The sequence below is a fragment of the Corvus brachyrhynchos genome, unplaced genomic scaffold (genome assembly GCF_000691975.1).
Source record: "Corvus brachyrhynchos isolate BGI_N302 unplaced genomic scaffold, ASM69197v1 scaffold22, whole genome shotgun sequence".
NCBI classification, from domain to species: Eukaryota; Metazoa; Chordata; class Aves; order Passeriformes; family Corvidae; genus Corvus; species Corvus brachyrhynchos.
The window spans coordinates 5,710,135-5,734,705 of NW_008238355.1; the positions used below are offsets into that span (position 1 = coordinate 5,710,135).

Genomic DNA, 24,571 nt, shown 5'->3' on the forward strand with positions numbered 1-24,571 from the left:
TGACAACAGACAAGACAAGAAATTAAAAATTTTAAAAGTCTTTAGCCTTTGAGGCTTTTCTTTGAAGAAAATATTAACGAAGCAAGAGTAGGAGAATAGTAAAAGAGACATTCTGGTTGCAATGCAAGGTTGAAATAATACATTACTGTTGTGAGTAAAATGACATTTGTATGATCCCCAGTGCACTTTGCATAGGAGCAGCAGTCTCACAACATTAAATTTGGCCAAAGGCAAAATGACAGAGATTGTTATCACAATAGTCTCAGGTACCTAAAAGGGAGAATCATCTGACATGACAAAAATTCTGATGAGACAGAAACTTGCTTGAATTTAGAGAAGAATTTATAACAAAACAAGAGGTACAATTTTTTTTTTTTTTTTTAATTTGAGTCCTAGCAAAAAAATATTGAGGGAGATATTTGGGGTCACATCTCAGTAGCAGCAGTTATTGAATTGGGTATAAACTAAATGGTGAGACTACTCCTCAAAATGAGAAAGACAATGCTTGCCACTTTTTCTCTGTGAAGTGCAGAGATATGTTGTTCTTCATCAAAAAAGTGAAACCTTCAATGTAACTCCTAATGGGGAGCGCTTGAAACTGATGAGGGCTCATTCAGCTCCAGTATAGGTAATGCTACAGTTGAACATCCAGCGAATAAATACTGGTAGAGTATGCCTCTACATTTAAAAACCAAAATATTTTCCTGTTGGTAACTCAGTGTCCCATCCTTTTTGAAATTTGTGAATATTTTGGGGTTTAGTTCCGGGTGTTTGTTTGCTTTTTTTTTTTTGTTAAATTTAATTCTTTCATTAAATCAACATATGAAACTCAACAGAGACCTGCCAGGAGTAGGGAAGACGGGATAGAATTAGCAATATTGCAGTAGAGAGAGCTTTGTGTGTGCTGGAGAGCATGAGGAGAGAAGAGAATGGAGTTCCTCATCTACTGTGAGTGGGTAGGGCAAGTAGAGAGAAAGAAAAGGTCTGAAGAATTCTATCTGAAATATGTTTATTACTTGAAAGGGTGTAAACACTGAGAATGAGTTAAGATAAGGACCCATTTGCCAGAAAATTTGTCTCTGAGAACCGTGGCAGGAAACTGCAGTGACCAGACAATCAGGTGGCAATTTGGTGACAATTCCTACAACTAAGTAAAACTACTAATTAGAATTAATATACAGAGACCAATTTTGCCAGTCTTGTCCAGGTTAAAAATGTCAAACTTTTGTGCCCTGAGGCACAGAAAAAGGCAAAATAAACAGAAAGTGACTTTTGGAACAACTATTGATACACTTCTGAAGGAAAACAGTCTAGGAAGAAAACACTTTCTAATGAGCTGGAACAATTACATATGAAGGTAACTAGATTTCTGCAACAATAAGAAAAATATCCTGAAACACAGCCACTGACTTGTGTAGTATTGATACACACCAAAGAGAGACGAGAATTGGGCTGAACAAAAAACAATTGCAAACAGATCACTTTTTGCTTGTCAACCATAAAACCCAGGATTTTATTTTTTCCCCCATGTATTCATAGACCACAAACAGTACTTCACTCATTGGTTGGGATGGAGTTTGCAACTCATACACTGATTCACTGAAGAATAATTTGGGTGGTAACCTGGCAAAATCTATTAGCATACAATAAGAATTTTGGTGTCTATTTTTCCCCCTAGAATACATAAATACTACTTTAGACAATATTCCCTTCAGAGTGTAAAGTTTTAAATAATGTTAACATAACATTTATTATCCTTTTTCCAGGTTTGATGTGATAAGATTAACTTATATATTTGTAGTTGCTACAATATTAGTATGTGTTATATTGTCAACTTTTCTGTTTAATAGTGGGAAGACTAGAATGTATGAAGTCATATCAGAAACTCTGGAGCACGACTTCCCTTCCTGGTTTGGGAAGGTATTTGGTTATGCCTCTAACCCTGGACTTATCCTACCTTTTATATTGCTTATGGTGTACGTATAGAATATTAACTCAATTCTTGCTTTATCTAAGGTCAGCTAAGTTTCTTTCACTCTCAGCCATCACTGCCTGAATATCTAATAAATGCAGTGCTCATTGTCCAGTGATGAGTGTCTTGAAGAATTCATGAGTCTTTTTTTTGAGCATACTTAATGTGCATTTGCAGAAAGGTTGATACCTCTTTTTTGTTCAATGGCTTTCTTTGTGGTTTAGTTATTCTTTTAAAAAATGTTGTTCCTGTCACAAAAGTTACAAAACTACTAAAATGCAAAAGGCCCATAGGGAATCTGCAGTGCTGTAACTTTGATCACCTTGTCCACTAATCAGAACAGCACACCATAAATCATTACCAAGTTCAGTGGAAACATGAACATCATGAAGCAGAGTTATCCTCAGTAATTTTCAGGAAATCTGATATTCAGTGCCTTTACACATAAAAACTATACTCTATATTATTTGGACAGGAGTATGGCACAGGGTTTTGGAGACTTTGTGAAATAAGGCTAGTAGAGACTTTTGTGAGTCAGTACCTGGTAAAGAAAAATGACCCCAGAATATTTGCTCTTAGAGATTTTATAGAGTCCTGTTTTATCAGGGCATTTTAACCTGCTGGGTTGGGTTATTATATTGGGTTATTTAGCATACTGCTGAACTAAAAGTTAATTCTATACAGAGATGAGCTGGGATTTAACATTGTATTGAAGAACTGCAAGTAAATGTAGAGAAGATTGCAGAACACAATAGAAATTACAAAAGGACTTTATATAAGCAATGTGAAATACTGAGATGAAATTTTGCCAAGGTTCACTTAACATCATGTTCTATTTTAACAACTATAAAGGGTAAGGACACTAAAAATAAGGGAGAAGAAAAAAAGAAAGAGGGAAAATACAAGGCAAAATCAGGCAAAGCAGAGGAAACAGCATATGCTGATTAATTATTTACTCCTTATGTCGCTTAAAGACTTCATAGCAGATTTTTTCTTACTAAATCAGGATGTTGAGGACTACTAATTTCATAGAGTTATCACAATAGTAATTCAATACACTAAAAGATGAAAATGTTCTTACATTTTTGCTTAGTAGAAGAGGGAGGTAATAATTAAAAAAAAAAGGAATATTATTTTGGTTGTTTTCTTGGCAGTATTTCAGATTGTTTACTATATTTGTTCAGAAACTTTCATAAATATCATTTACGTATTTTTAAAGTGTGTCATGCAACTTATTTAACTTTTATAAGTTGTTCTATAGAAGTCACTTCACAGTTAAGCACTACTTAATGAAACATCTTTCTTAAATACTGTAAGATTGAGTGTACAATATTAATAGATAGAATAAATTCTTTTGTTTTTCCCCCCCTGAAATAACAGTGCCTTCTTCATAACGTAAGGAAGCACATTGTTCATTGTCAAAATACTAGTACTGATTAAACATAATAAATGAGAAAAAGATACAGAGCTTATACTATCACAACTGTAATGGTTGCTACAGGAATGTTCTGAGTCTTTATATTTAAATCACTGTCTAACAAGAAACTATTATTCTTTACATTTAGCCTGAGTCTTTATTATCTCAACGCGACATCCAAATCCTACAAGGAAGCTAACTTGGAACTTAAAAAGAAGTTACAAAGTGTAAGAATAGAGACTTATTGATTTTTTTCATTTTACAAAATATTAGAGAAGCTGTTCAGGTCACTGAAAGATCCCTTCTCTCTCCCTATCATTAGCAAGCAGAAGAAAATAAAAGAAGAAATAAACAAAAGGCACAAAAATCAAATGAACAAGAGGAAAATCCATTTGAGACAGAACCACCACAGGCAAAGCCTAAAGGAGACAAGCAAGATGAATCCACTCCAAACAAAGGTAAGATCTGGTCTGAATGTCTCAGGATGAGGAATTCATGTATGTGTGATCCTAGTCTGCCTCACTGACTTGGCTGCTTCCTCTTCTATAATCTCCTGAAACACCTTCGAAATACTGAATCACAAGTATTAACCTAATCTCCAGTTCACACTTCTTTCTTTGGCTTGTTTAAGAAATTTTGCAGCATTATTCCATACCCAGCGGCCCCAAAGCAAAAAGCTGAACTATAATGAAGTGAAAGTCTCAGTCCTCCTGAAAAAAATTAAAGCCTGGTTTAAGTTTCAGTGATCCGTTTCATCTATCACAAACCAGTCAAAGCTTAAATCTACTACCCTTCTGTTATATTTTGTTGACCCAGAGCTATGCAAAAGAGCATTTTTCACCTGTGTCAGGTTCGCCTGGAGAAGGCGTACTGAGAACACAGTAAGCAATCCTTATCTGAAAGCCTGGCTGGGGCAGGTGGCTGTCAGTCTGACCTGAGGGATTTTGCTGGCTGTTTCCTTTCCCTCATCATGCGTGTATGCCTATAGCCACTAAGCGGCCTCGAGCCTAAGAGGGAAAACCAAGTTAGAGATGACTGTCTTTGCAAGAGCCATGTGTAATTACTGCCTTCATCACCACGGATAGATGGTATCTAACTGCATCTTGAGAAAGTCCCCACCTGCCCGCATGGGACAGAACTGGATGGAAAACACAACACAAAGGTCATGAAGGTGCATAACCCCAGGCGTTGGCAGGGGAGGCCCAGACTTTGTACTGCACTCTAGGGTGGTCAAGCAGCTGCTGGATTTCACTGTCAGGGAACTTCTGATCTGCATGCTCATTTGTTAATTCTGTCCTCCAAACACATTTCAGACAGCAAGAAAGGACAGGATGGCAATGAATCAAAGAAGACAGCCCAGCCACAAGAAGTCAGCTCCTCTCAGATACTCCAGCATCCTGGCCCTGCCCTGAATGGCCACTACCCTCCACAGGGCCGAGGAGGAAACCTTCCTCCACCATCCATAGCTGTGACAAGGCCACCAGGGCCCAGGAGGTCCGGAGTGCCAGGCTATCCACCTGGAAATCCATGCCTCCCAGGGATGCAGCCAGGAATTCCCAGGGGTCCTCCCCTGTACAGATAAGGAGCCTTAAGAATAGTGTAATATGATGAAGGACACTGGAGGATGGAAGAGTGGCCCTAAACCCAAACACACTCCTGTAAGAGCAGAACCTCACCATGTTTGTTGTAAATCTTCATGTGCATAGAAGTAACCCATTTGCTTCAGTTTTTTGCAGCATGGGAGCTTCAGAAGAAAACATGGCATATGTCTTCTTGTGTTTGGAGGCATTGTGGAAATGTGTTGCCTGTATCAATAAATTGTTAAAATTACAGATTTTTATTGGGGATACTTGTTAGAAGAGTGGAAAACAATTTGTATTCAGATTTTTATTGGGGATACTTGTCAGAAGAGTGGAAAACAATTTGTATTCAGTTGACTTTTCTTAAATGCTTAAAAGAAATTGTGTCACTAATATCTTTTGCTTTTCCTTAGAAGAACATTTCACTGAAAATACAGCTGTGTATAAAGTTTATGAGAATCAGTTAAACCCTGCATATATCTTGTCCTCTGCAGGTGAGATATGCGTAGCCAAAGATTTCAGATTGTACAGGGGAAAACTAGGACCAAAACAAGGGAAAGCTGCATGTAAAGTCTCTGTAAAAGTATTAAAAAGGAAAAAGAAAAGAAATAGTTCACCTATAATTATGAAGAAAATTTAACTCCTATTACAGTACCACTTTTAGCTAGTAATAGTTTTATCATGTTCTTAAAGACTAGAAATAAATTTAAAAAATCAGATTGGTAAAGAAATAGTTCCTGTGCAGGAAAACATATTTGGGGAATGGAGGTAAGACAATTATTCATTAATTTCACCTAAATGCTGTAGTGGCATAGAGACATTTAACATTGCATAAGAATAGGTATGGTATAATCTTCTCTGTGAATTTATGACTGGATACTTGTATTGGTCTCTACATAGCCCAAGGTGGAACAGGTTATTTTTCTGACAGGTCTTGTGGAAACACAGGATAGATGTAAGCCCAGGGGCAAGTTGATGTTATTTATTCCAAAGAGATAGGTTGATTTTTATGTTCTGATCTTATTTCCTTTCTCAGAACATTGGTCTTAATAATTATTTGAAGGGTCACAAGCTTAGTAACAAAATTAATCTACTGATAGTATTCCAAAAAATAAATGTAATTCCATTGAGGTCCTTCTGTGTAATAGAGGTTCATTTTGTATAGTAGAAAAATCTTGACCTAGTATAAAACAATCTGTGACATCACAAAACAATCTGCACGTAATTAAATCGTGGAACATATTAAAAAAAGGCTTACAACCAACCCCGACCTCCCCCCCCAGCATAACCTATGCATCACCATAAACCACAATTATCCAGATACAACTTCCAGGTCAAGCAGTCTTTAAATCAATTGCCAGAGCCTGGAAGGATTAATCAGAGGAGACTTCACTTTGTACTTGACTTGATTCTTGTACTGCTTCCATGAGTGTCGACTAGTAGACGTATCTGCAACTGGCAGGCTGTGAGTCTTACATTTTAAATTAGAGAAAGCACAGATAAGTGCAGTGTATGTTGTTTCATCTTTCTTCTCATCTATGAACTTCAGATTAATGGAAAAAGTACAGTAATTCAAACTGTTTAATAATTTGAAATTTTTCAACAGGATTAACTTTTAAATTGCCCATGTCTCTAGCCCAAAACCACAAGATTGTCAGTCGTCTTACTGAAGCTAAGCATGGGACCCAGTATTCTAATGTTTTCATGCTTTTAGCATAAACTTTTTCCTACAGGCTGGGCTTTATCTATCCTGAAATATTGACTTGCACAGAGACTTTATGTCATTGTTTGTTAGCATTTCATAGTAAGAAAACTCTGGCTATTCCTTAGAAGATAGATCATTTTTTATAGAAAAGGTGAAGAAACTGAGTTTAAAGATATTTTATAGCTTGGTGATCCTGCTGAGTTTTTCAAGAGGTGTTGGAGTAAATTAGCATTGTAAAGTACTTTTAATGCAGTCTGGTTCCCTAAAATGGAGAGGGATGTTTACGTACACAGATCTTAATAAGGGTTCCTTTTTCTGTCAGGAGTGAAAATTTTCTGTGGATGTTAAAGGCTTTCTCATTGTTAATGGGTTTAGTATTTCATTCTGTGGGATTGGTTTACATCATGAATAGAGGAGAGACACAGCAAAGAATCCACCAGCTGAAATTTTTCTGGGGAGCTTTCTGTTAGATCTGTATGCTGTATTGATTTTCAACAATCAGTGTGTTCTCATAATACATGTGTATATGCAGAGATGAACATGTAATAGCCAATATGAATAACAACAGCAAAGCTAGATGTTCATCAGGCTGCTGTGACTGAAAAGGAGATATTTATTCTTATTCTTTGGTACTTAAAAGTAAAGGTATTTCATCACTATGTTTTGAGATGCTGTGATTTCAGTACAACATAGAAACGTTGCTAATGTTAGGATGCAAAAACACTACCAGTATCATATGTAATGATATACCAATATCATATGTGTAAACATTCTCTGTGAAATATTTTCTTGTACTTACATTATTAGAAGGTTTTAGATTAGTGTAAAAGGCTGAAAGATACTTGGCATTAATAATAACTCAAGGTAGGAATAAATATAATCCCCTTGTGTGTCTGGGGAAAAACTGAATGTACTGATCTGCACTTCAAGACTCTGATTATTTTATTCTGCTTAACATGAAGATTTAAAGAAAGGAGCTAGTATATGACATCAGAATATTTTGCTTTCTTTTGAGATATAACATCTCAGTTGCAGTGCATAGTTATAGAAAGTTATGAATCACATCTGTTGGAATGTTAGTAAAATAATAATGAAAAGTAGTATTACACACTTTGAGGCTTGCTTTGGTCACTGACTTTTTGTTGAAATGTTCTGCACATTTTTACATAATAGTTTGTGCTCTTAATGTCACAGGTATGTAATTTTTCAAAAATATTGGCAATTTAGTTTTGAAATTGCAAAAGGAAAGAAAATTTCCAATACCTGTGGTTGGTTTTCCGCTAAGATCCATTATTGTATGTGTACATTCCTATCATACGCAACTAATGATGTGTTCAGTAAACAATGTTCATCACTTACTATTTGACTCCTATCCTTGCCAGCTCTCCTCAGTTGTAGAAAGCTTTTGATATACCACATTCTTAATCCATTTTGAAGAACTTAATAAATAAATAGAACCAGAACATTTTTCCTTCTCTTTCTCAGAAATAGATAAGAAAAAAATTCATTTTGTAACTTGTTGTCAATAATAGTTATAACCAATTGTCTCAAAATATTGCATCAGTTATAACAGTTACATTGGAAATATTTAAATTCTATAATTCTTAGAGCCAATAGTTTTCAATCTATAATAATTGTATCCATCAAAACTATAATTTTAAAATATTGAACTTTCTGACTACAAAATGGTACACGTAGTTATCCCAAGTGATTGATCCACAAGCTAAAAACTACTTTCATGCAATGAACTTACCAAAAGAGAGAGAACTGGCTAACAGAAGATTGGGACAATTAGGTTGCACAATTGATAGGGAATGAGTCTTAGATTTTTAAACGTAAATAAATAAAAATAAAAACTTTTTAAGACTTGGAAAAATTAGTAGAAGAAAGATAAAAAGTGATATGTAATAATTTCAGGAAAAAAAATCTTCTAAAATAATTTCATAAGTTCTTAAAGTATGAAGGCCAGTTCTTGAGCGAAACACAATAACCTCTGGAAATATGGTATCAATCTAAACCATAACTTATATAAAATAACAATCTGATCCTTATAGTGTGAAAATATGCAGCAAAATTTCATTGTAATTAACATGGGATTAATTTCTTGCTAGCTGAAAGTAAATGTGATATTTCAAAACTTTTTTATTAAATCACCTAAGAAATGCTCTGCAGATAGAGCCATGGGTCCAGATACCTTGGATAGAAGACAATTTTGGAAAGTCTGCAAGTCACACTCACTTGTCTAAAGGAATCATATTTAAAATGCTGAGGACATTCTTCCCCAAAGCTGGTAAGCCTAGTAGGCTTGTTGTTATGATGATTAGTGAGAGATGTTCTGCCTGAATTAAAGTGCAAATGAGACCATATGTTGAAGTAAATAATTTCACAGGATCACAGAATCACAGAATAAGATGAGTATATGGATTTTATTTAACACTAAATATGAGGTAGAGACATAAAAAGAAATAGAAGGGAGGTTGTGGGGGTGGGGATGGGGAGAGAGAGAGAAAGACAGAGAACTCAAGTTGAAGATAATCACACCCATGGAGCCAGGCTTCTCCATGGTACGGATCCAAGAACTGTTCTTCTGGGGATATCACCTTTATACATTCCAAGTTTCTGGTATCCATGGGGTGGTAGTAGATGCTGTTCTCATAACTTGGTGGGGTGTGTATATGAGCATTTCCTTCCTTTCCCACAGTTTGCCACATGGGGAATTTTTGTCCAGATATGTTAACTATGATGTGCTAACCAGATCTCACCTCTTCAGGCCTGGAATTAGTGCCTTTCTGTCCTAATTTTTATCTCAAGTTCCTGCTGTGGTGGTCTATCTTATGGTACATTACTTCTGTGGCCTTGATAGTGTTTTGAGCCAAGCAACTGTGCTCTTAAAGTCCTTGTATGAGTAAATAAATAAGACTGAATGACTCTAAAACCTCTTACATAATTTTAAAGGCATGCTCTTGTTGCCAGTGTATTGCACCATTCTGGCACCTTCTGGTGTCTCTGACAACCACACACAACAATAATGCTGAAGGACCATATATCAGCCATGTTCCAGCTGCAACTGCATTAAAAATAGAGAAGTCTTTGTTGTGTTTTTTAACAAGCAGTTTCTTATTTTCAAGATCTGCTTCAGTCCTACCACGTGAGAGCAGACTGACTGTTCTCTCTGCGGCACTGCTGCTCTTGTGTGCTTCATGCAGATGGGTATTCTCAGTTTGTAAACTCTGCTCTCTAATATTGTCTGCTAAAATAAGCTCCTTGGCACTTGGTGTTTCCTATCCTCAAATGAACTTTGTTGCACAGTGGAAAGCAAATACTCTGTTGTTTCCAGAAACAGAGGAATATGGCATAACATGTATTGAAAGTGAGATACTCTGAGACACAGTGACAATTTACTATAAATTACATCTTTCAGAGAAACTTAATGCCCACCATCTGCCAGTATAATATGAAGCTATTTTTATCACCAGGCAAGACTAGGAGTAAATCCATCTGTCTGTCTATCTATCTATCTATCTATCTGTCGTTCTAACAGCTGATGTCCTAAGTTCCAAAGCAGGTTATGTGTTAATATCTGGTCTCCTCTCCTGATTCAGTATTGCCTCCCAGGGGCAATTAAAAACCTGTGATTAAGGCATGTTGTCCAGACAGCTTCTTGTTGCCTGGAATTGAAAAAAACTTTCCAAACAATATTGAAGTGGTAATATAACATGCAGTTCTATAATGAAAGCTTTCAGGTGCACAAAATATAGCTATTTGTGCATGCACAGTATCAGATTTCCACACTTTTAATGAGTTTAATTAACTACCATATCTAGCAGGTACATCCAATAAAAGACTGGTTGTCCTGGTAACCCACTCTTGGACCTGCCCTATCGGAGAGATTCCAAGGGGTTCCTTGCCCTATATTTTTATGTGTCTCCTAAACGCTGGTGTAAAACAGGGTGTTCTTATTAGAAATTCTTTTCTTTAAAATAAGATGAAACAGAATTTCAAGAAGGTGACATAAATGTGTGAGAAAAGGTAACCTACTCTTCTAAAGTGTAAGAAAATGTTAAAAACTATACACCTATATATAAAAAATCTACAAAACTACAAATATATAAAAAATATATAAAAGCAAAAAATCTTTAGGCATCATACACTCTAGCCCAGCCATTCTCTCCACATCAGGATGCTGAAGTCGCTGCAAATCCTGATCAACAACCTGTGGGTCCCCATCTTCTAAACATTGCCTTAAATCAAGGAGGACTTAAATCGCGGGGCTGTCTCCTGGCATATCCGTTCAGTGGAGATACAAATGAATCATTGTCAGCACAGAGCTGCCTCTAACCTTGGCTTGCTCTCTGGTTTTGTTTCCCTTTGCACCAGGATTTTAGTAATACTTCCATGGAAGGTTGCAGCAGGATCAATGAAGAGCAGACAGATCCTGATGAGAGGACAGTGACTTTCTTTCCTTTGTCTGTGTAGCACTGTGGTGGTGGCTGTAGTTCCACTACCCTGGTGACAAGTTGGTCCAGCCATGCCATATGGGACCAATCGGACAAAGCAGAAGCAGGATCTGTTTTTTTTCCTGAGCTGCCATGCTACCTTGAGAGGCTGCTCACCCTTTTCCAGACCTGCAGCTGCTGCTCCTGTATGCGCCATAGCTGGGACAAGGCACAACATGTCTGCGAATCCTCTCTGTTCATGAAATATATCCATGCTCTGCCTGTGAAACTGGCAATCCCTGTGTGTTAAGCATGCATACTACTCTAGAGGCACTGTGCTGGGATGGCCATGCCATGACTGAGACAGGAGGAGGCATGCTCTGTGTTTGACCAACGTTGCTGAAAGTGCAAACTGACAAGGCAGTCCTTTTCTGACTGTAGGACTTCCTTTACACATGGGTTCCATCACTTCATTCCTGTTGTGATGTATAGATGAGAGAAGTGCCAGTACTCTTCCTCTTGCTCTTAATTGAGTCAAAGGCTAAAATGATATTTGCTTAATGTATGAGTTTACCTCACTGTCCTACAGTCAGTTCCATATGCCATTTTACAGAGTACCGCTGGAATGCCACTGGTTATATGTATGATTATTTAGGCCTTTACCTGAGGTAGGCCAGGCTAGATATGTTTACTTTTTAAAGATTATATCATATATCTGGCATGACTCCAATGCTTTCTAAAGGCACTCTTTGAATCCTGCCTTTAACTTGTTCCTTTATCTGAAGGTACCTCTCACGCCAATAAAATTTTGTTGGTAAATTCTTTTCTGTATTTTTATATTCCAGAGTGTTTGAACTATGAAATAGTTTGTCTCAGTAGTTCACCAGTTTTAACTGTAGGACAAATATGTCACATTTTTCTTGCAGTATCTGAACTTAATGAAATTGTCCCTCAATTCTTCCTTGTCTTTCTCTCTCTCCTGAAATCTTGCTCTCTGCCTTTCTTCCTTGCTAACTGTGGACAGCACTTTTAGTTTAGCTTGTACGCTATTCAGTCTATCACTTCAAAATAAAGATCATAATCCAGCATTTATGTTCATTGACTGCAGAAGGACGCCTGGTGTCCTCACCTTATTAATTGCTGAATTCAAGTTGAATTTAAATTATTTAAAAAAAAAATTACCTTCACTTTTTTATTTCCAACTATTTTACATTGTGAAATTTACTGACTACATCATGTCCTGAATGATAGGTGAACTTTTTGAGGTAGCTTAACCTTTTTACCTGTTTGTGAGGATCCCACTGCAAAGGTGCTCTAAATCTAATGAGGATCATTGAGACCTACTAATAAGTGGTCATCTAGGTGCGTGAGTACCTAACCATTATTTCCCACTGATACGGGCCATCAGATATGTATTAATCTATTACCTGTATGCATAATAAGAAATGTTTTTAAAGCTTACAGTGAAGTAAAAAGGGCTTTTTTCCCTTTCCCTTCCACTTGCCTCAAAAAAAAATAAAAAGAAAAGAAAAAAGAGAAAAAAGAATAATTACATGTGCCTTGGTCTTCTCTCCAGTAGAGGTCAGGACAACATAAGATACTTCCCAGCATCTGTGTGAGTAACTACTTTAGGAAAGAATAAATCGTTACTACTTGATCGCGTAAAAGTTGACAGAACTAAGGCTGCTAAACTTTCTGATCAACTGGGAATTTGTGGACGTGCCAGAAGTCTGCTGATATGATGTTTCAACTGATGCCAGTGGTACAAGTTTTCCTCTTCTGTGGCTATCTAAAAGAAACAATTTATTAGGCCATCTGAAATATTGCATGGGAAAATTCAGGGATAAAAAATCCCTTTCCAACCTTAATGCATTTTTTAGAGATAATAACTGGTAGTGTAACTGCTTGAGAATCAGTCTTTTGGTTTCTGCTCTTAAAGCAATATTGCTGAATCATATAATCCAACCTATAGGTACTTTGCAGTTCAAAATAGTCCATCTATTCTCTCACTTCAAATATGAAAAAATGTAATCCTTTTTCAAAAAGCCAGTTTTACACATTATTTACATTATACAGGAAAGGCAAACTGCAAACTTGTCAGAGGAAATTTTCACTTCAGAAGCTTCTATTTGGTCAAAAAACCAATGCCCTCTGTCTTACATGTCTTGTATAAAATAACCAAGTATCAATACTTGATTAAGTATTGATTTTCATTTTCCTGGATAAATTCACAGGTGTGTAGTAATATTCAGGTAGATAAATCTTATGGAGAAAAATTTGGGAAACATTTTTGCACAGCAAAGATGTTCAGATAAACTGTAAACTGTAGCTCCTTCAATAGAGGCAGCAAACAGCTCTGCAAATAATTCATATTATGGTGAATCTGTAATGGCCCAAACACCACAGTAATGAGAGGTTTCAAGCAAAGATACGATTAAAGAAAAATCCACAGCCTTTATAAGCTGTGACAGAATAGGGCAGAGGGATTTTCCTGCCTCACATGAACTGCTCATGGAGGTAAATACGACACTGTTTTAAAAAGCTGAGACATCTGTTTCAGGAGGTACAGGCATGTATCCCTTCATTTTCCTCATCATGAGTGAAAAAGTTCAAGAATACTTCAGACTTCACATTTCCATTTCCTAACACCAAACAAGTATGAAAATGCAGAAAGGATTCTGTTCTCAACTCAATCTAAGGTAGAACAGCCAGGTTCCATGCACAGCAATGGTGAATCCAATTCCCACTTTTCATTTTTGTTGACTACAACAAATAAATGTACATCAGGGAACAATACTCCCTCCAGACAATTTCTGCACCAGAAAAAACCCAAGTCACCTAGGGTCTAGCTATCACTATACAATGTGGCCTAAGTTTGTTTTGTCTCTTGTAAGTCACAAGAAAATTAAAATAGTTTGGGAATCTTGCAGCAAGAAATGAGGAAAACAAATTCCAGGAGATTGTGAATTTAGAACTCATATCATCATGGAATCACAGGATCACAGAATCACAGAATGGGTAAAGCTGGAAGGGACCACAGTGAGTCATCTGGTCCAACCTCCCTGCTCAAGCAGGGTCATCCCAGAGCACATGGCACAGGACTGTGTTCAGGCAGTTCTTGAGCATCTCCAGTGAGGGAGACTCCATAACCTCTCTGGCCAATCTGTTCCAGTGCATGGTCATCCATGCTGTAAAGAAGTTCTTCCTCATATTCAGGTGGAACTTCCTCTGCATCAGTTTCTGCCCATTGCCCCTTGTCCTGTTGCTAGGCACCACCAAGAGAAGCCTGGTCCATCCTCTTGACACCCTCCCTGCAGATACTAATATTGATGAGATCCCCCCCTCAGTTGTCTTTTCTTGAGGCTGAACAAGCCCAGCTCCCTCAGCCCTTCCTCATAAAAAAGATGCTCCAGTCCCTAAATCATCTTTGTAGGGCTCCACAGGACCCAGTTGCTCCAGGAGCTCCATGTCCCACTTGTACTGAGGAGCCCAGAGCTGGACACAGCACTCCAGATGTGCCTCACCAGGGCTGAGCAGAGGGGCAGGATCACCTCCCTCGAGGTGCCGGCAACGTTCTTCCTAATGCACCCCAGGATACCATTGGCCTTCTTGGCCACAAGGACACACTGATGGCTCATGAATAGATTGTTGTCCACCAGGATCCCCAGGTCCTTCTCCACAGAGCTGCTTTCCAATAGGTCACCCAGGCTGGACTGGTGCATGGAGTTGTTCCTGCCCAGGTGCAGGATCCTGCATTTGCCCGTGCTGAATTTCAGAAGGTTCCTCTCTGCCCATCTCTCCGGCCTGTTGAGGTCCCTCTGAAGGGCTGCACAGCACTTGGGTATTGGCCACTCCTCCCGGCTTGGAGAAATCAGTGAACTTGCTGAGGAGGCATCTGCCCCTTCATCGAAGACATTGTTACTGGGCCCAATAATGAATTTTGACTGATACCTATAATGACAGGCCTCCAACGATCCCTTATGCCACTGATTACCAACCTTTGATATCTGCCATTCAGCCAGTTCTCCATCCATCTCATTGTCATCAGCAGGATAATTTTTTTTCACAGCATCTTTGCTAGCAATATTTTACTACTTATGTAGGATTGTCTGTACTCTGTGGCATGCCGAAGATACGTAGCAGAACCACACATGTTACATTTCAAGTGATGGTATAATCTCTGCACCTGTGATGAATTAAGGTTACATTCCAGCAAGGTGGCTTGAATCTGCTCTTTTAGTTTGGCTTCTCTTGCTAGGGTTGGTCTACAAAAAAATAAAGGCTATCCAAAGTGACTCAGTTGAGATCTCTCTGTTAGACAGTCAAGGAATTGGTGGATGCTTTTCCTGTGTCATCTCCACCCAGCAGAAAGATACAACTGAGGGACCGTACCCAAATCCACAAAACCAGGGCATTTAACTCCCACTTTGATGGTTTGCATTCGAAATAACAGAGTAAAATTTTTCCTCCTCTGGCTACCTTGTCTGAAATTAACTGATGTTTCTGTGGACACATCTTTCCACTAGCAAAATTACTCTGATACCCATATGTCTCCTAGAGTATTCCTAGATGTGATTAAAGCTTGATGGTTTCAAGCACCAAAAGCAGGGCTGCCCAGTATATGCCTAAACTTTACAAGAAGTAACAAAATCAGTTTCAGGAGGAAATCCTGTCAGCTGTGAGCTTTGAAGACCACAGTGTAAACTGTGGTCCCATTTTTCTGTCCTAGGGTCCTGGTGGCAAATGGACTTTGTTGAGCAGGACTCTAGTGTCGTATTTCTGACACCAGATTTTACCCAGTGTCTTTTGCCTCTCCAGGAAATATTGCTACAGCAACCTACACTGTAGATGGCACTTTCTCCTTTTCTGTTTCACTAGCAGCAAAGCATCTCTGTGCCAGAGATAGACTCCAGAGCGCAGTGATTATAGGGGCTATTCCCTGAAAATGCAGGAAACTTGCTGCTAACCTGTGTGCTATGTTTAGTTGCCTATTACTCGCCAGTTTTGCAATCGTTAGCTTGGTGCTTAGCACACAAGATTTTCCACATTTCTTTTCAACGTTCTTAAAATGCTCACTTGGATATTGAGATTTCAGGGCGCCTCCTGCCAATGTTCACAGACAGCAAGGATGTGTTACAGGTAACATTTATGTTATTTTGTTGGTGTCCTAGGAAATCACAGGTGTGTTCTACAAGGGATGCCAATGAAGAGTAAAAAAAAAACCAAACCAAAAAACCCAAAAATAATTTTTACTGTACCTCTGCACATAATTTATATGGGATTGTGACATAAAATGTATGATTTTCTGCCAGGCAGATTATGAAATAAAGAATATTTCAATCCTAGGTTAAAATGGGATCCTTTCTTGTTCTGAAGTAATTATATAATTTTCATTCATGTGTTTCTTATTTCACCGACTGACAAGGCAAGTTAAAGTACTGTTGTGCCTGTATGTCCTTGAATCCAGGAAGATTTCTTTTATATAAATCCTTCTGCAGGTACTCTTTTGACAGATTGTCTTCATCTATAGATTTTTTGTTGCTGTTAAGGAAGTGTTTGGATAGCATTATGGCAAAGGAAAAATATATTTACCATGAAGAGAAAATAAGACTGATCTGTCAAAAATGTTGTAGCAGTAGAAACAGATTTTACAGATGTTCAAAACATTCTTGAAATCCACATTAATAACTGCATCAAAGATTGAGTTGATTGAGCTGATCAACATCCTACCCATTAGTAGGTTATTTATGGATGATTCTGCTCTTTTATGCATCTGTTTTACAAGTATTGGCAAGAAAATGAAATGTATAATAAAATGACACATAAGTTGAATAAATTATTTGCTCTCCTTTGCTGCATAGGTTCACAAACGGCTTCTTCTCCTTTGCTAGCTATGGAGCATCGCTGTGAATATTACTGATGTCTGAAGGAATTTCAGCCTTATGGACTTGCATTTCTTCTAAGTCTAATATTAAACTATGAATTCTCTGAATCTGTTCATTATGCCAAGTGTGTTCTATATAAATTTTTTTCTCAAATCTAAATTCTTCATGTGTGTGTGCTGACCTCTAGTCTTACTAGAAATGTACTCCTTAAGGAAATATATAAGGAAGAGCCATAAAACTTAGGACATAGACTTTTTAGGTGATGGTTTTAAAAGATCATGGGGATGGAATGTTTAATTTACTTTTGCTTTCAAATATTGTAACCAAAAATGCATACTTACAAATGCTAAAACATCATAATTGACCAAATTTTTCTGCCTGTTAAATAATATTTATTTCTACCTCTGTAAAAGGTTCAGTGTGGTTTTCTGCATCAAACCCATATTGACAGCCTAACTTTTCTCTTGACATAGAAATATATTCTCCCTCCTCAGTAAGGATTCCTGATTTATTTTCTCCTGATTTGTTTTTCGAGCTTTTTTTTAAGTCTGTAAAGTTTCTGGGAGATGAAATCTTGTCCACCTTCTTCCCTGGAGTACCTCTGCCTTCATCTGATTATTATGAACAAGATTTGACCTTGCAGTTGTGGATTTTACCAGGTGATTGTATTTTGTTGTCACACACATTCACAGGTTTGTGCATCAGTACTTTAAAGAAGCAAAATTTCTCACAGACAGCACAATAACAAAAAATTAAAGAGATTTTTTTTTAACTATGTAATGTCTTATTTGTACAGTAAGAACTTTAGTTTTAAATATTTAACTTGTTTCTGGATTCTCTAAACTGGTGTGCTCTTTTTTCTGTCCCCACATTTCTTTTACATTTTCCTGGCTCAATACCATTGTTATTAGTCTCAACTTCAAAATAATTCATTGCATTAATGATTCAAAACAACAGTTAGTTTTAAAGAGGTGCATTTCCTTTCAGTATAAAAGAGCTAAATGTATCTTTCAGAAAAAAACATTTGCTTGTGGGCTAGGGAAGTAGGCACAGAAAGAGGCAATGAAACCTCTGTGACCTTGACCTGGACGGGTATGTTTGGTGAGACAGAGAAGACATATGTCTCTTTCTTCCTATATGTCTAGTCTGTCAAAGTTTTTAATTTTTATAATCTCCCTTTATGAAATAAAATTTTGCCATGTTCTGTTCTTGTAAATACACTCCATAATAAAATTATTTACAAAGGACATCATATTTGTGTATCAATTGCACAGGATTAGTACTTAAATGGAAGTTTTTCTGTCACTAAAGTATAAACAGAAAAAAAGAGAAATGAACAGCATGTGCAACAAGCATGTCTCATAAAAATTTATTCATTTTGATAAATAAAGGTTAAAAAGTGTCTTCCAGTATCTATAAAGCCATGTACTTACATAGCTCAATTTCTAGCAGTAAAAAAGCCAGTGGAGGTTAGCGATAAAGCCTATATATTCTCAGAGGTGGGGAAAAGTGAAAGATAAAATGTCGAAGATTTTACAAGGGCCGTCTCAATTAGTGGTGGCTAGTACATCATATACAGAAAAGGACAGAATCTAGGTTGTTCCTGAGATAATGAGATATTGTCAGACATGATCTATTTTGTCTCAGTGAATGCATGGACATTTTTCCTTTAAGTATAATTTTGTTAAGATAATGTAAATCTCTTTGAAGAGCAGTGAAGTGACACAGTGCAGACTGAAGAAACATATTGCGAGGAAAGCACATATCCTGCTTTGCTGAGTGTAAGGTTTAGACTCCTAGGATATTTTCTCATACAGCTGGACCTCTCTTTAGACATAGTGGCACCCTTTTTTTTAAAGTAGAATAAAATCATTAATGTTGGAAAAGACTTCTAAGATCATCAAGTTCAATTGTCTGCTTCTGTTTGCTGAGGTCTAAAGAGAAATATAGGGAAACCTAACCTTTCCATCAGAAAATCAGCAAAATACAAGACATGAAACAAGCTGTTTATCAGACCACGAGGTATCTTTCGTTCTATAAGGGGGACTCTTTCCATATAACTAATTTGCATGTAGGCAACTCCAAAATTTAATTTCTTAGTCATATGAAGGGGAGACTAACGAAAAGCTACATGTTTTTTCTTACATGGAATTTGTTTTTGTGAGCTAGGAGTGCTTCTCTCTTCTACCTCCTTACTGTTACTTTGACCATGATTGCTTGTTCACAGGAACATATGCTTTCTAAAGATTGCCACCAACACAATGGATAATAAGGGCCAAAGGTCCTTTATTGTGGGAACCCAGAGTGCAGAGAATATTTCTCTGCCTGTTTTGAAGGGTTCTACCCCACTGGACAACACTGCTTTTGACCTTTGTCCATGGAGAAAATTGCCTATCCTCTGGGAAAAATAAGAATCTACACTGGTGTGAGCTAGGTGATACAATATTATGTAAGATTGTCACAGGATGAAATATTTAGAGGTTTTGGGTTTATTAATATAGTAAGTAGATAAAAGCAAAAAACATCAAAATGGAGGATTGTTGCTGTTCTCCAGACCTTCTTCTTCTTCTTCTTCTTCTACTACTCCATATTCTGCAGTAGAAGTAGTTCAGGATAATTGGATAAAGAATTCCTCTGTTCCTGTCTGCGTGACCAGACAGTTTATTAGACATTGGCAGAAAAGTGAAAATATCTTTCATTTAAAGTTTTCATTGGGTGATTTACCTTTAAAAGGCTGTTTAATCTTGATCATTCGGCTTTTCCTGCATTCTCTGCTTCATGCTATGTCTGGGTCATGTCAGTTGCTTGTACTTCTCTGATAAGACTTAATAAACAACTACAGAAGGAAGAGAAGGCTAAAAGTCCCTTTTGTCTCTGACTCCTGGCAAAGACTCTGAAAAGGCCTCCCCCGTCAGGGGAGACACAATTAAGGCTCTGGACTGTGTCACTTTATGTAAGAGTCAGCTCTCTAACACGCATGGTGCTTAGCAGTACAACGTTTGTCTGTAGCAGAAGTTCTAAAACAGGTGCTAATATGTCCATGCATGGGACATTTATGCTCCAAACAGAAGGTTCACATGACACTTTTGCTTCATTACACTCCTACAAAGTCTTTCTTGTTCTTGAATATAGGTTGTTGTGGACAGTGTTGCTTGTTCTCACTTGGTTCACTTATTTGCCTGTCAGACATTTTTCTTTTCTAAGGGCAATACATCTCTAATACTGCTCAGAGTTTTGAAAAGAGGGAGAGCAGAAGGATCGGGAAGTTAAAAAACAATCTGACAGCAAATATAGTGATGGAAGGGCTAGGGAAGAACACTTCATCTATTAAAGTTCAGACTCATACTTGCTGTCACCACAGTCATAAGCATGAGCACTACATATTCTAAGGAGCTGTACTCAGAATGAATGTAGAATCCATGTTGCTGGAGTCACCAAATTTCAAGAAGACCATAAGTAAGGCCTCAGCAGTTGGTACCATTTGGCAAGGTTTGATACCAAAGGCACTGCTCTGTTTGCTGCAGGAGGGTTTGTGCTGTGTGGACCATGCTGTATGATCAAAGTTTTTAGCAGTATATGAAATTGTACCCATAAGGTATATGAAAAAGTAAGGGATTTTTCTGCGCTGATAGCGAGAGGAAGGTGGCCAGGTGCAGTGCTTTATTTAATAACTTAAATGCTTGTCAGAGTGTGTTAAAGTGCTCTTTATGTCGAGAGCCATCTTGGATTGGAGTGCATTGATCATTTGTAATTGTCAAATTATTATTTAGTCATAATCTTATATTCCATATAGAACTATAAACAATATGAGAATATAAAATAAAATAATAAAACAAACCCTCCCATTGTTCCTATCTGTTCCAGCTTTCTTCCTTCTAAAAAATCTGCAGTAATAATAACTTTCCTTGGGAGAGCTGGCTACTTCTATTCTGCTTCCGTCGAGGACAACCTTTTGGTATTTTGGTTAATGCTTCTGCCAAATCTCTGCTTTGCCTGCTAGTAATGTGTAAAAGCAGCTATGGTCTCCTCTTCTTGCATGGCCAGTTTATTATACTGTGTATGTATCATCTTTGTTGCTGCTCTTTGAGGACTGTTTCACAAGCTGGATTTTCAACAGTCATATCACCCAATACTCAGATCTGTTTATTGGATCATGGCATCCGCCCAATTTTTCATGCAACATTCAACTGAGTGACCCAGTGTATGTTGTGTTTCCAGATTTTTTACTTTTGTTTCCAGAGTACTATATTCATCAAGTCACTGTTTTTCTCTCAGCATAACAAAGGTCCTTCAGACCTCCTACTAAGTTCACAAGGAACTATTATTTCCAAATTTTTAGAGACCTTTTTTTACTATTTTATTTTACAGTGGACTTTTCATAAGAAGGAGTTACCTAAATCTCACTTTTCAGTGTGGGAATATGTGGAAGACAATACACAGATCAAGAGAACCATACCATGACTTGAATGTAAAGAGGGAGAGCAGAAGGATCAGGAAGTTAAAAAAAAATCTGACAGCAAATATAGTGATGGAAGGGCTGGGGAAGAACACTTCATCTCTTAAAGTTCATGTTAAATCTTTCAAAATTATAATGACATCTTAGAGTGAGATCTTTCAGAATCTCAGGATGAACCTTTGCTTTCGTTCCTCATCAGACTCCTTATGCTTCTGTTACTCTTCCCTTCCTTTCTCCCTCTTTTTCTTGCACTTGACTTTTCGGCACTTTTCTTTTGTGTCCCAGATGAAACAGCCTAGTCTTCTCCCCAAGAAACCTTTTGGCTGCCAAGTTCACATCTTTTGAATTCCTCCCTAAAACCTACTTCATCAGGGAATTTTCACTTTTTATCCAAGCCAGATGCCTTTCTTGCTCTGAATATTTTTTCCACATCTTTTCTTGTTTGTCTTAAGACCTGCATACCTGGTAGTCAAGGATTACCAGTAATTTTCTTTCTTGAAACACAATGAGAATTCCTTAAAAATTCACTATTTTGACTGAAATAGCCTAAGGGTCCCTCTATCATTCTGTTGCCATTCAAAAGCAACTCTTAAATAAAATAGTGTGTCAGAGGCAGGGAAGGGTGCAGGGATCACCTCACTAATGGCAAGACAATGGCCCTAAGGACTCCAAGTTTCTACAGCTGGCTTTTCTGTATGGTATAAAATCACTTGAAACAGATAACTTTCCAATAAGTCTGCAAAATCATGTTCTTGGTCATACTGCCATGAATATTAAAGGTGTGCCTTTAATAGTGTTAAGGGGATAGAAACAGAGTTTACTAGAAAAAGAAACAGTCCCGCTTAAATCTCCTAGAATGTTACTCTACATTATTTACCTAGACAGCCGTTGTCTTCAAGAACTATATGAAAAATATCGTAGTTCCAAAAATAAAAATGTAATAACTGCTGCTGACACTAGCAGTCAGTTTTCAGGAGCCTTGAAAGGACATGCAACAAGCTCACTTGTCTCATTAAATTTCATCCTCTGTGAAATAGTGACTACAACTTCACTAACATTATAAGCAATATTTACGTAGAGATCAACTAGTGCTCTTCTCGTGTTTCATTTCAGTAAATTTCGATGGTGCTGTTTTGTGTTTCAGATCACAAATCACCATACCCATGTACAGATGTAATTCAAAGACATAGCAAAGACATTTCACCATCAGATGGAGAGTCTAATACTATGAACATAGTTTCAAACACACCTAATTTTGAAAGGACAATTATTTTATTCACAGAGTCATTATTACTAATTTATTACTAATTATTACTGTGTGCATTTTTGAGAGAAATCCACTTCTGACTTTTAAGTCAGTAAACTGGCAGTTGAGGAACAAATGGGACAATATTATTCTTTTCTTCTGGCTTGGACATTGTCATGCAGTGTGATCTAACGTGCTCATGTAAATCAAACGGGACTACGAAATTTATTGAGCCCTTGTTTTCCTCTTTCAGACATAAGCCAAGTGTTTAAGAGAAACACACACATATTGAATTTCTTAAACTTACTAGATGCTAAAGGATGTATCTCTTTACACTGGCATCTCATGGGAACAACTTCTGTGTGTCGTCAAATCGATCCAAACCTGTACTTGTCTCTGATGAAAACTTTGGGTGTTTAACCTCAGCTGACCTACAGACTTTGCCTCTCTCCCTTTCTCTCTCTCTCTTTCTCTTCCCTTGCCCACCCCCCACCCAAAATGTAATATACACATGAAAGCACTTCTCTGACTCAAGGCATTTGAAATATGAGAACTTGAAGTCACTACTCAATGTTACATTTTGATCACATTGAAAAATTAAAATTGACAGAACAACACCATTGCCAGCTTTCTTTTACCCATCAAGACTGTCAAACAAGAACTAAAATATATATTTACAATATTGTTGGGAACAGTATTAAAATATTTCAGACATTATAAGGAGAAAATACATATATGCATTCAAGGGTCGAGTTGGTCCTTCTCCTTTACCCCCGTATTATACAGTGTTTTCCCTTTCCTTGTGCTGTATTTCAAAGTCATTCTTTGGGCTTGCAGTTGCAGGCACCATGGGTATGACTGGATTTGCAATCCTGTGCTGCCAAAGGACACAGTGAGGAGAAGGGAACCAACTGCCTGCATAGCACACATCCAGAGAGGAGTTGCTTCAGACTAGCCTTAGTCTGCTTCTAAGACCTGAATGGTTGCACTGTTTGGACCATACCAGAAACATGCCGCTGTGTGAGCCTTCTTGCTTAATGTCACCAAAGAGGAACCCCACTTTGCTCCCTTTTTATCCTTCTTCCAGGTGAAGAAGGCACGTGGGGAAGACCAGGAATACAATATCAGAATTGCCCTCCTGATTGAATACAAAATGTAAATGTAGGCTTAATGTAATTTGGCTTATTTGTCCTGCTTTGAGTCTTCTACTCTTGAACGCAAAAGTGGAATTTGGATGGTAGAGATTTTTGAAGACCCACACCAACTCTACAAATTGCTTTTAATTTCTTTTAAAATATAAAATCCTTCATTGTATCTATGTTTTCACTAACACTGTGTCCATTTCCACTTTTAAAGACTTCCAGATAGTTTTGCCATTCTTTTCTTATCTGCAGCTTATTTTTTAAGATTTTTTTCTTTTGCCTTTATTTGGCATTCATTTTTATTTCTCTGCTTTCTTCTGTCTACTATCCTCTGCAGAAAAATCTCTGCTAATTATTTCACAGTACACTCTTACTTTTGATTCATTCTTCCTTCTTTTCCTTCTTCTATTAGTCTTCTGTTTTTTATCTGGAACCAGAATTCAATTTGTTTGAAAATTATGTCTAATGAAGTTATTTTAGAGGCACAAATATGGGATTTGGAATGGATACCTTTCGAGAATAGATAATGTAGGGGCTGTGGAGAAAAATACCTATGCCACAAATTTTATGCCCAGTTCTTCATGGAAAAAGGCATCCTTAGACTAATAAGGTAGAAGTCTGACCTGTATTTTGTTTTAGCTGTATTATTAAAAATAAAAATAATTAAAAAGTGTCCAGTGTATCCAAACAAACAGAACGCTCTTTCCTTTCAATACTGTGCAAATTCTCCTA

General features: G+C 37.3%; 2 protein-coding genes across 2 annotated transcripts in view; one reads left to right on the plus strand and one right to left on the minus strand.

Annotated features, from left to right (window-relative positions):
• Positions 1-5,221, plus strand: part of TMC1 (transmembrane channel like 1) — an 85,790-nt gene extending 80,569 nt beyond the window's left edge. The window contains exons 18-21 of the mRNA XM_017735459.1: positions 1,851-1,976; positions 3,538-3,616; positions 3,712-3,847; positions 4,703-5,221. Coding sequence (XP_017590948.1) covers positions 1,851-1,976; positions 3,538-3,616; positions 3,712-3,847; positions 4,703-4,971 — 610 coding nt within the window. The 3' untranslated portion in view covers positions 4,972-5,221. The remainder of the gene's footprint in view (positions 1-1,850; positions 1,977-3,537; positions 3,617-3,711; positions 3,848-4,702) is intronic.
• ALDH1A1 (aldehyde dehydrogenase 1 family member A1) overlaps positions 1,822-24,571 on the minus strand; it is a 67,645-nt gene continuing 44,895 nt past the window's right edge. The window contains exons 14-15 of the transcript XR_001862353.1: positions 4,469-4,481; positions 1,822-1,834 (exon numbers count right to left, since the gene is read on the minus strand). The gene's annotated coding sequence lies outside the window, so the exon portion shown is untranslated. The remainder of the gene's footprint in view (positions 1,835-4,468; positions 4,482-24,571) is intronic.